General features: G+C 41.4%; 1 protein-coding gene across 1 annotated transcript; it reads right to left on the bottom strand.

Moving 5' to 3' along the window:
* Nucleotides 1-6,090: 6,090 nt before the first annotated feature.
* On the bottom strand, nt 6,091-8,818 carry LOC101307534 (probable peptide/nitrate transporter At3g54450-like). Its single transcript, XM_004307065.1, has 5 exons — nt 8,627-8,818; nt 8,307-8,524; nt 7,956-8,210; nt 7,405-7,667; nt 6,091-7,111 (listed from the first exon to the last, which is right to left on the bottom strand). Exons 1-5 carry the CDS (start codon nt 8,739-8,741, stop codon nt 6,259-6,261), a joined length of 1,704 nt encoding a protein of 567 aa, XP_004307113.1. The 5' UTR covers nt 8,742-8,818; the 3' UTR covers nt 6,091-6,258.
* Between the last annotated feature and the right edge of the window lie 2,815 nt (nt 8,819-11,633).

The raw sequence follows: 11,633 nt of genomic DNA, 5'->3' as shown, positions 1-11,633 counted from the left end.
TATCACAAGGAACTCAAGTCGGTGGTTCTGGTCTTCCAAAAGGCATGTATGATGTGTCTGGTCCTTCATATTCTAGCTCCACTTCTCATATTGTTCATGAACCCCCTTCTTTTGCAATGAATGGGAATGCACATATACCTTCAACTAGTTTTGTTTCTCACATTGGCTATGTATCTCCATCTACAAGAATGACTACAAGAACAAGTTTTGTGAAGTCTTCCATTGTGCCTTCTATTGGTATTAATTCTACTTTGCAAACACCTGGTCATCATCAAGTTGCTTACAATGTGAATACAATGGTCAAAAACAGTTCTCTCTCACCCACCACTGGTCATTTGCTGAATTATGTGCCACAAATGCAAAGCAATGGACTTGTGTTGCATTCTTCAACTACGCCACTGATGGGAGATTGTTTCGAACACAGGTCTCTAACACTACCCCTTAACACCAGAAACAAGAAGATCAAGAACAAACAAATACTTGCAACCAAAGCTACGTTTATTTCATATCATTCGATGAATAATAAGGTCTTACAACGAGCAACTTATAAAGTAAACAACTCCACCTATTCTAGGAAGAAAATAACAGAAGATATGCATATCTTATTTGAATCAAACTAGGAGATTACTCCCTAATATAGTCTTGCAAATAAGGAGGGGCTCGGGTTGCTCTCTTGGGCCTTCCTTTATCTAAGTCAGCAGATACAGGACTCAACCTCAGGTCCACAATAGGTTCATTTTCCCCATGATAAGCTTGTAGATTAGCAATATTTAAAGTAGAAGATACTCTAATGTCATCAGGGAGCTCTAGGACATAAGCATTGGTACCAACTCGTTTTAACACTTTGTAAGGTCCTCCTCCTCGGTCATGTAACTTACCAAACTTTCCTCGTGGGAAACTCTCCTTGTTCAAGTTGACCCATACCATATCACCTTCTTCAAACTCCACCAAACGACGATGCTTGTCAACGGCCTCTTTATACTTTTGATTGTTCTCAATGAGCCTTCATCACACCTCCTCATGTAGCTTTTAATGTGCTCTGCCATATCTTTAGCATCACCGTTGAATCGATCATTAACAAGTAAGGGAATTAAGTCCAACGGACTAGTGGGGTTACGGCCATAGACAGCTTCGAAAGGGCTCACATTTGTGGTACTGTGCTTGGAGCTATTGTAAGCGAATTCAGCTTGTGGGATGAACTCATGCCAACTTGCTTTGTTACTCCGAACCAACGCTCTCAACAGATTTCCCAAGCTTCGATTTACTACCTCCGTCTGACCATCAGTTTATGGGTGATGGGCAGTACTAAACTGAAGCTTTGTACCAAGCTTCCTCCACAAGGTTTGCCAAAAATGTCCCACAAACTTACTATGCCGGTCGGAAGTGATGGTATAGGGAACTCCATGCAGTCTCACAATGTCGTGAAAATATAGATTAGCAATGTTACTGGCGTCTATCGTCTTCTTGCAAGGTATAAAATGTGCCATCTTAGAAAATCGATCCACGACGACAAAGATAGAATCAAACCCCTGCCTCGTTTTTGGCAACCCCACCATGAAGTCCATGTTGACTTCTTCCCAAGGAGCTTTTGGCTCCGAAAGCGGTGTGTATAATCCTGCATTCTGACTGCGACTCTTAGCTATGTGACATATACGGCAACGCTGCGCATACCTCTGAACATCCCTCTGTAATCTGGGCCAAAAGAACTTCTCCTCCACCAAAGCTAAGGTTTTATTTCTCCCAAAATGTCCTCCTAGACCTCTCCCGTGTACTTCTTCGATGATCCAAAGTCGTAGAGAACAATTAGGAACACATAACCGACTACTCTTGAACAAGAAATCATCTTGAATGTGAAAATCCTTAAAAGACTTCTTCTCCCTGTATTCATTCCATATTTCACGAAAATCTGGGTCTTCCACATGTAATGACTTTAAATAATCAAACTCATCCACGCGCACCTCCATCATAGTTAGGAGTGTTCCACGCCTACTTAGAGCATCAGCCACACGATTTTGCACCCCAGCCTTGTGCTTGATGACGAAATTGTATTCTTGTAGTTCTTCAATCCACCTAGCATGGCGTCTGTTAAGCTTTTGTTGTCCATTGAGGAACTTGAGGGCTTCATGGTCAGAATAGAGAACAAATTCTTTATAGATAAGATATGATCTCCAAAACCGAAGAGATTGAACAATGGCGTAAAACTCAACATCATATGTAGAATACCTTTGTCTGGTGTCATTTAGCTTCTCACTGAAAAAGGCTATAGTCTTTCCTTCTTGGCTCAAAACACCCCCACTGCCAACCTTAGACACATCGCAATCAACTTCAAAAACCTTGTCATAGTCAGGTCAAGCTAAGACAGGAGCTTTGGTAATAGCCTCTTTGATAGCAAGAAAACTCTTATCGGTCTCTTCCGTCCATTTAAAACTAGTAGAGCGCAAACAATCAGTCATAGGAGCAATGATGGAGCTGAAATTTTGAATAAAAAACGCTGATAAAAAGAAGCTAAACCATGAAAGCTTCTAACCTCTTAGAGAGACATTGGTGTTGGCCACTCTACGATTGTTGTAACCTTCATCGAATCGACCTTGACCCCTTCAGCTGAAATAACATATCCCAAGAAAACTAAGCTCTCGGTCAAAAACTCACATTTCTTTAAATTTGCATACAGCCTTTGCTCCTTTAACACTTCAAAAATTGCTTCCAGATGCTTCAAATGTGCTGCTTCATCAAGGCTATACACAAGAATGTTATCGAAATAAATGACCACACACTTCCCAATAAAAGGTCGAAATACCTGAGTCATGAGTCTCATGAATGTGCTGGGGGCGTTGGTTAATCCAAATGGCATCACAAGCCACTCAAACAAACCATCACGGGTCTTAAATGCAGTCTTCCATTCATCCCCCTCGTATCCTTCTAACCTCTTATCCTTATTTGATGGTACCCACTTCATAAATCAATCTTGGAGAAAATTCTAGCTCCAGATAATCCACGTCAAGCATATCATCCAAACGTGGAATTGGGAATCAGTACTTCACTGTTATCTTGTTGATGGCTCTGTTGTCTATACACATACGCCAAGTCCCGTCCTTTTTGGGTGTGAGCAACGCCGGCACCACACACGGACTCATGCTTTCTCAAACCACCCCTTTCTTTAACAGCTCTGTGACTTGCCTGTTAAGTTCTTCGTGCTCTTGTGGGCTCATGCGGTAGTGAGGTCTGTTTGGTAAGCTCGACCCTGGAACGAGGTCAATGTGATGTTGTATATCACACATAGGTGGTAATCCAGAAGACAACTCCTCAGGAATGACTTCACTATACGTCTTCAACAAAGGCATTATTGTTTCAGGGTAACTGAGGTTCTCAGTACTGAGGTGCTTCTCTCATCAGCAACATATACACTTTTCCGCTCTCTTTAGACTCGGCTAAGAACTTCTTTGTGGAGAGAAAACTGCAACTATCTGCTTTGGAAGGCTTGTGCTTGAACTCTGCTCTCGAAGGACCCAAAATAATCTTCTTCCCATCTTTCAAAGAAGGAATATGTATTCTGGTACCCATCATGTTGAGCCTTCCTATCAAATTGCCAAGGACGGCTTAGTAAGAGATGGCAGGCATCCATGGGTGCTACATCGCACCATTGCGCATCCTGATAATTCTTTCCAATAGAGAATGACACCAAGCAGCGTTTGTTGACAACTACATCACTACCTTTCTTGAACCACTGTAGTTTGTAGGATACTGGCTTCCTTTCTGTTTGTAAGTTCAACTTGTCCACCATCTCTTGGGCAACGATGTTCTCGCAACTCTCGCTGTCAATAATAACTTGACAAACTTTGCCGTTTGAGGTGCACTTTGTGTGAAATATATTATGTTTTCTCCAGTCTGGGTGTTCTTCAACTTTAGAAGCATTCATAATTCTCCTTATCACAAGTGACTCACCTTGATCACTCCACGTAATCTCTTGATCACTATAACAATGATAACCATCAGACATCATAAGCTCACCCTGCTTAGCGTCACTTGTTTCTCCTATCTCTTCAACCAAGTTCACAACTCTTCGATTAGGGCACTCTGATGCTATGTGTCCCAACCCCGAACACTTGAAGCACTTTTTTGGTCTGTTGCCGCCTTCCCTGGAATTAGATCGGTTTTCCATAAACGGTTTTTGTTCCACCTTCTTTTTAGTGTCGTTTGTTGCACCCCACTTTGTAGAAACTGACTTCTGATAGAAATCTTCATTGCTAGGACACTTCAGCCGCGACTTGAGTTGCTTCTCCACCTCGATAGCTAACTTATAACCATCATTGTAACTCTAGTACTGTTGCAAAACCACTACGTCATGAATTTCTTTTCTCAAGCCCCTAAGATGTCTTGCAATCGTTTGTTCTTCCTCTTCTATCACTCCACACCTGATCGTCACAAGATCAAACTCCTCTGTGAACTCATCGACTGATCTCGACCCTTGCCTGATGTTATGTAGTTTCAGGAAGTTGTTTTTAGTATAGTCTTCTGGTAAGAACTTCTTTCTCAGTTCCTTCCTCATCTTTTCCCAACGCTTGATCTTTGGTTTCCCTAGATGCTCTCGGCGAGACCGCAGAGACTCCCACCACGCAGAGGCCTTCTTAGTCAACTTAATTGCCACCATCTTCACCTTTCTTTCATCTGGGATGTGCTTATAATCAAAAATTTGTTCCACTGTGCTAAGCCAATCAACGAATTCATCTGGTTGCATTCTTCCTTCAAACTTAGGAAGATCTTTTAAGTTAATAGAATGGTGACCATGGTTATTACCATGCCTCCTATCACCATGAGAGGAATGAACGCTCTCCTCCCCTTCAGAACTCTCACCGTCCTCTTGGCCCTAAGTTTCAATGCGAGCAAGTCGTTCATTAAGCTGTTCAATCAATCCCCTGATTTCCTCCATGTCGTTGGTATTGTTACGACCCTCCATCTGAAAACCTCCCCTACCACGTTTGTTAGTCATGGCAACCGACTATCGATCCCACCAAACAGAAACTGGGCTCTGGTACCAAACTGATGGGAGATTGTTTCAAACACAGGCCTCCGACACTACCCCTTAACACCAGAAACAAGAAGATCAAGAACAAACAAATACTTGCAGCCAAAGCTACGTTTATTTCATATCATTCGATGAATAATAAGGTCTTACAACCAGCAACTTATAAAGTAAACAACTCCACCTATTCTAGGAAGGAAATAACAGAAGATGTGCATATCTTATTCGAATCAAACTAGAAGATTACTCCCTAATATAGTCCTGCAAATAAGGAGGGGCTCAGGTTGCTCTCTTAGGCCTTCTCTGTTGAGATTGGTGATTCATTCTCATGCAACAAGGAACCATGTGATAGTTTGATGCAGCAAATATTGACATGGGTGAATAGCTAGCTATGCTATAGCTACAAAGCAATAAATGATGTTTGTGGAACTGAAGGTATAAGGAAGTCTTCTATGGTGTGCTTGCAGCAAAATGAATAGGAAGGAAGAAAAAGGAGTTCCCTTTTTCACATGAATAGATGTTACCTATAAATTGGCTGCATGGAAACCATTTGAAGCATGCAAGCAAGTTTGCATCAAGTAAGCATCGGACAAGCAATAGAGAGCTTGTGGGTTGTGCATGAGAGTGAGAGAAAAAAGTGCTAAGAGGGAAATTCTCTTAGGTGAGATATAGTGTTCTTGGGTATTCTATGAGTGAGGGTGTACAAGGGTTTGGGATTTGGGTTATGAGATTTAACTCATGTATCTTGTACTAGTTTTATTCTCATAGTGGAAGAGCTATATCTTGGGGTGGACGTAGACAGGAAATTTGCCGAACCATGTTAAATCTCGTGTCAACTATTTTTTCATTCTTGTTTGTTATTCTACTTTATTGCGGTGTTGTTGAGTGTGTCTGTTTCTGAATCTCGGTTTGTTCGTGGGGTTAAAATCCCAACATTCTCTTATCTAAGTCAGCAGATACACCCGTATCATCCACAATGTAATATTTCACATGAAATCAGTAAAATTGTAGACCATTCAAGCTTTTGTGTTTTCTCTCTCCATTCTTCGTATCTTCTTCTTCCTTCCTTTATTGTTCAATAGCCCAGCTTTCACAGTTTCACATAATATCACCAAGACCTTCTTTCGTCAAACTGGTAATAAGTTTAGATTACAATTAATATTGTACAAGATATTAGACACGTACGTACGTAGGGGTATAGAATCGTTCAGCTCTTGATCATGCATACATGATACATATCAATTCAGCTCTTTCTCCATATTGCATTCGTCTGCTTCGATTTTTTTGTACACAAATCCACTAGAAATCCACAAATACAAGCAGAAATTCAACGCGCTCAGTCCTGCAATTACCCAGTAAAAGTAATCCAGATGAGCACGATTGATATTGTTACCAATCCATTTTTCACCACCTTTTGAGCTGATCACTTGCACCAAAGTTATTATCCCACTGCTGACGAACAATCCAACCCCGGCAACACTGAGGTAAAATGCTGCTCCCAAGCTTCTCATTGCCTCTGGCATTTGATCATAGAATAATTCTTGTATTCCAACAAATGCAAATGCATCAGACAAACCACATATCATGTACTGAGGAATTAACCACCACACTGTCATCGGTACTATTGCTTGAGGGTTGTCCAGGAGGTTGTGATCTCTTGCAATCCGAACCCTTTTGGCCTCTACTACGCCTGCAACAACCATGCTGATGATGGAGATTAATAGGCCAGTGCCGATTCGCTGTAGGATTGTGATTCCTGATGAATGTCTGGTGAATTTTCGGGCAAGAGGGACAAAAATACGGTCGTAGATTGGAATGGTTATCATAATGGTGAGGCCAAGAAAGACTTGGAGCGAAGCCTGGGGAAGTTTCAATGAGCCGATTGATCGGATCATTGTGCTTCCTTGCTTGGTGAAGAAGGTCTGCACAAAGGATTGGACTACAGCAAACATTAAGCAGCACATCCAAACGGGAAGGAGGCGTAGGAGGAGCTTCACTTGTTCCACTTGGGTTAGTGAACATAATCTCCAAGGATTTCTGGTCCCGCTTGAAACATCCAGGTGGTCAATCACCATTGCTTTGTCCAGAAATCTAGAGATTAATTTCAACATCCAAAGATATAGGATAAGATATGATGACATGAGATAGACGTGGGTGCATGCAGGGTCAGTTCGTCACTTATCTAGCTAGTAGATATGATGGCATGAGATGAAGGTGGTCACTTATTTAGCTAGTGGGATCAATCTAGATGTGGTCACTTTTAAATATGATCAATCTTAATGTGGTGGTGAATAATTTCAACTAGTAAGAGGAAGCATGGGAGATAAAGAGCTAGAAAAGGAAAGGCCAACAAAATCAGAACTGAAACACCAACGTAAATGTACCTGAATTGGTTGGTATGCACCAACGCCGTATGTGGCTGTTGCTGACTCTTGTCATCTCTGAGATACTGACCTAAATCGTCACCAGGTGAGACCTTGGTATGCCGCTTCTTAACGGCGGCAACAAACACCTGAGCCACCTTGGTGAAGGGACTGCCTAAGGGTCCTTGCTTTAGGTATTTCTTGGTTCCCAGCAGAAAGATAATTAACGCCACCACAATGGAAACCGTCAATATTCCAAACCCTGCCGTCCAGCTTACATTGTCCTGTGGTAAATGTCAAGAAATTTGGTGTTAATTTCACTTCTTCTTTTTTCTCTGGTAAATGTCTAGAAATTTGGTGTTAATATTCAATGTAACTTTCCTATTCCGTATACAGTAGTTACTTCAAGTACCTTCAAAGATTTTATAGTAATTAATAACATGTTTCCTAAATGATTCATATTTTCATCTTCTGGGCCTAGGAAGCCTTTACGTACCCTAACACTGTCCAAGGGAAAAAAAATGTATAGAAGTAACTACGTACTAAAATATGAAAAGAGGAAGAGTACGTACCTGGATATATACGACTACCAAAACGGCAGTAGAGCCACCAACTACAATTCCCAAGTACCACCAGTTAAAGAAGGAGCTCTTCGCCTTTCTCTCCTCTGCCGACTCTTCGGAAAACTGGTCGGCCGCGAATGTCTGCACACATGGTTTATGTCCTGACAGTCCTACTGACAGTAGGTAAAGCGCCACAAAGAAAATTGATTTCCGCAGATGCAGTGGAATAACTGATGAAACCGTTACGGTTAACAGACTCATTGCCTAATTTGAAGGACATGGAAAAAATTAAAAACCAGACACATTGATAATAAGTGCATAAAACTAAAGGGTTTGATTTGAAAATTAGTTATCTGTTACCATGCAGTAAATGATGGAGGAGACAAGGATGGTATTGAATCGACCGAGATAGGAATCAGCGATGAAGGCTCCGAGAATAGGGAGAAGAGCTGAGACACCACCCCAAGTGTTGACGTTCTTGGCAGCTGTTGGAACTGGTTCATGCAGTTCATTTGTGAGGTAGGTGATGAGGTTACCAGCCAAGCCATAGTAAACAAATCTCTCTGCAATTTCAACAACTGAAACCCAGCCATAAAACAAAGATTAAAAACAACTCGGAGCTCGAGACTTTCTAAGCAAAGATGGAGAAGTAGCTAGCTAGAGGTTATAAATTTGTTTACAGATGATGAAAATGGCAGCACTCCAGCCACCTCTGGAAGATTTTGTTGGGCTGCTGAGGTTCTTCTCAGTATCTTCATCATGATGATGGCCCTTTGGAGAGCGAGACTGATCCATAGAACTTTAATATACTGGTGAAGGAATTGGGTGTCAGTTTTAGACTGCTGATGCGATGGTTTTAGCTACTGCTGGCTCTTTTCACCCTTTCGGGCATTCAACTTTCAGAGTTAAAATACAGTAGACTTTCGATGAAATAAAGGCAATTATAGAGTAAAGATGGCAATGCTGCAAGTTTTGTTCGGAAAAATTTTTAGGTAGGATAAGATACGTGAACTTCTGATGTTCTGCTATATATAGGATAGAAATTTGGTGGAACGGGCCAGGGTTGATTCCCACTCACGCTCAACTCAGTGACCACCATTACACCAATATCACAGATACCTTTGATATGAAGTTACTCTCTAGCCTATGAGCATAAGTCATAGCTCAACAATATCTATAACGTCCATCAGCATAACCTAATACTCATGTCACTAAGAAAATGAGAAGGACTCGTTTTCTTGCTAATTAACACCACTGGGTGAATTCGCCAACACGAGAAAGACTCATCATGACCGGGCTATGAAAATGCCGGATCGGAAAAGGTCATGTTTCGTATGCATTTTGGCATCTGGTGACATCCCTTTCATGGCAAAAGCTCATGCTTATTACTTTACCGATTCTTTTCTCTGATGTATACAAATGAAAGGCTAAGGCAATGACCACAAGGAACAATTTTAAGTTTTGTTGCGTCATTGTTGCCACTTATTGCTTGAGATGAACGTTTATCTTTCCATGGGATAGTTATAGTGCAAATCTTTCTCTAGACCTAGCCTTAGGGATCTCTAATACGAACATTGGAGTCGCCAAAAGTCTTGTGAAGTTTCTTGGCTTCGTAACTCACATTCGGCCTAAACCCATGCCAGGTCCATGACAGTGCCCCTTAGGGCAAGAATAATGTGTGACCTTAGGCTCTTGTCCAACTCTTAAGGGATCGAACAACAATTGGTGTGCTTAGTGGATGAGCTTTATCCATGCTAAAACGTTTTAAGATCTTTTTAGTATAAGCTGATTGATAGACTAAAATTCCACTAGCCAAATGCTCGATCTGCAGGCCGAGACAATATCTTGTTTTTTCCAAGATCCTTCATTTCAAATTCTTTCTCTAAAATATTCATGTCTTTGAAAGTTCTTCAGGACTTCCAATTAGGTTCATGTCATCAACATATACTGCTACTGTTTTGGCCACACCAGTAAGTCTAGGTATGCAAAGTCTCTTTTAGTCGTTGCGGGCGTGCCACCGCGCGGACGCGGAATGTAGTGATTATAGTAGCGAGGTGCGCTTAACCTTTTGTTTCTAATCAAGCGACTGAGGATGGAGAGAGCACCAACTCCACTGCAGGGTTTTTCAGATTCGCCTTGCGTACTGAGCAAGGACTTACAGTAGTCCGCCTGAGCGTCACAATATCGATACTCGACGTAGAATCGAGCAGAGCTTCAATTGGAAAGGAGAGGAAAAAAGACAAAGCTCCGGACAGCGTACAGGGAAACGAAAGCAAAGCTCCAGGGAGCGTCTTGAGGTTCAACTGTGTTTAAGGTAATTTTGTAATTGTTGAGTTGTTGAGTGTGTAGAGAGACTAAACCAGATCCTCGAACTCCCTTATATAGAGGTATTTTAGGGCCACATGTATTGGCCCAAAGCATGTCAAAGACTTGTACAAGTCTTCAACGTTGAGACATTGTAGGCGAAAAGGATCATCACCTTTGATATGAAACTGCTAGACGACGCCAACACATTTATGGATATGCATGAAACTTGGCGTGATCGGTCATAGACTCCTTGTTGAATGCAATTAAGGATGTAACTAGCTGGTCTTCTTAACCTTTCATTCCACGTCCAACAATAACTAATTATCCAATGAGTGACATGGATAAGTTAGCTACCTGATAACTATTGCGTCTAGTATCCCATGCAAACTTTGTTTGTAACACGCGAACTCCGCACTTCGCTCGTATACAGGACTTCGCAGGCAATTAAATGTTTGACCGAGTCAACCCTTTGTTTGTAGCACGCAAACTCCGCACTTCCACATGCGAGCCGTACACTACCAGAAGAAAGACTTTAGCCGACGAAAATAAAAAAACCAGGCCGACGAATTTTTTTTTCGTCGGCTAAAGCGGACTTTAGCCGACGAAATGTTCCTTCGTCGGCTAATTAAAAATTTTGGTCGGCTATGGTCAACTTTAGCCGACGAAATTAAAATTTCGTCATCTGAATAATTTTTTTCGTCGGCTATAGTCTGTGAACTTTAGCCGACGAAATTTTTAAAAGTTTAGCCGACAAAAAATATAATTTCATCGGCTAAAGTGCCTTAATTTCGTCGGCTAAAGTGTCTTATATTTGCAGATTTGGACAACAACTCATCTGGGAAAAAAAACTATACGTAGAATCTTCAAACGCAAAAAAGTCGTGAAATAAGATATGACCAGAATGGTGAAATACGTCTACGGTTGAAAAATCACGGTATTCTGGTAAAGTCTCGGTACCGATAGTTGCGGTCAATGCAATTTACCCTTATTATTCACTATGCTGCAGATTTGGTTTTTGGTGTCCGATTGACTATTGTGATACCTTTCCAGAAGCGTAACGGCCCTACGAGTCAAACTCATCGCTAGTGCCATGATGTATGGGCCTTTTTGGCCATCCGAGTCCATTTAGGGCTTCAAAATGCAGTTTTGTTATTTCCGATTAGAGTTGACCGTTTCGATCGAGCCCTTAACGTTGTCGAATCCAGTTGAATTTTTACCATAGACATCTTTCGTCATAATGATCATATCGGACGGTCGAATTTTGGTTTGTAAATTTTAGTCATCGGAATCACGTGTCTACTATTTACCGTTATTATTCCCTATGGGGAGCCCTATCGTCGGAAGGTAAATGTCTCAAAATTTTTATATGGGCAGTTGCGT

Source organism: Fragaria vesca, linkage group LG7 (genome assembly GCF_000184155.1).
Source record: "Fragaria vesca subsp. vesca linkage group LG7, FraVesHawaii_1.0, whole genome shotgun sequence".
In the NCBI taxonomy this organism is placed as follows: Eukaryota; Viridiplantae; Streptophyta; class Magnoliopsida; order Rosales; family Rosaceae; genus Fragaria; species Fragaria vesca.
The sequence above is the reverse complement of the archived record's forward strand: the minus strand, read 5'-3'. Positions and strand labels throughout refer to the sequence as shown.

Bases quoted from the DNA above. Each gene is read 5' to 3' on its own strand.
- LOC101307534 (XM_004307065.1), bottom strand. From the start codon at position 8,741: ATGGATCAGTCTCGCTCTCCAAAGGGCCATCATCATGATGAAGATACT. The intron at 7,668-7,955 runs GTACGTACTCTT...CATTTACCACAG, and splicing joins TGGTAGTCGTATATATCCAG to GACAATGTAAGCTGGACGGC. The intron at 7,112-7,404 runs GTACATTTACGT...ATTAATCTCTAG, and splicing joins GTGCATACCAACCAATTCAG to ATTTCTGGACAAAGCAATGG.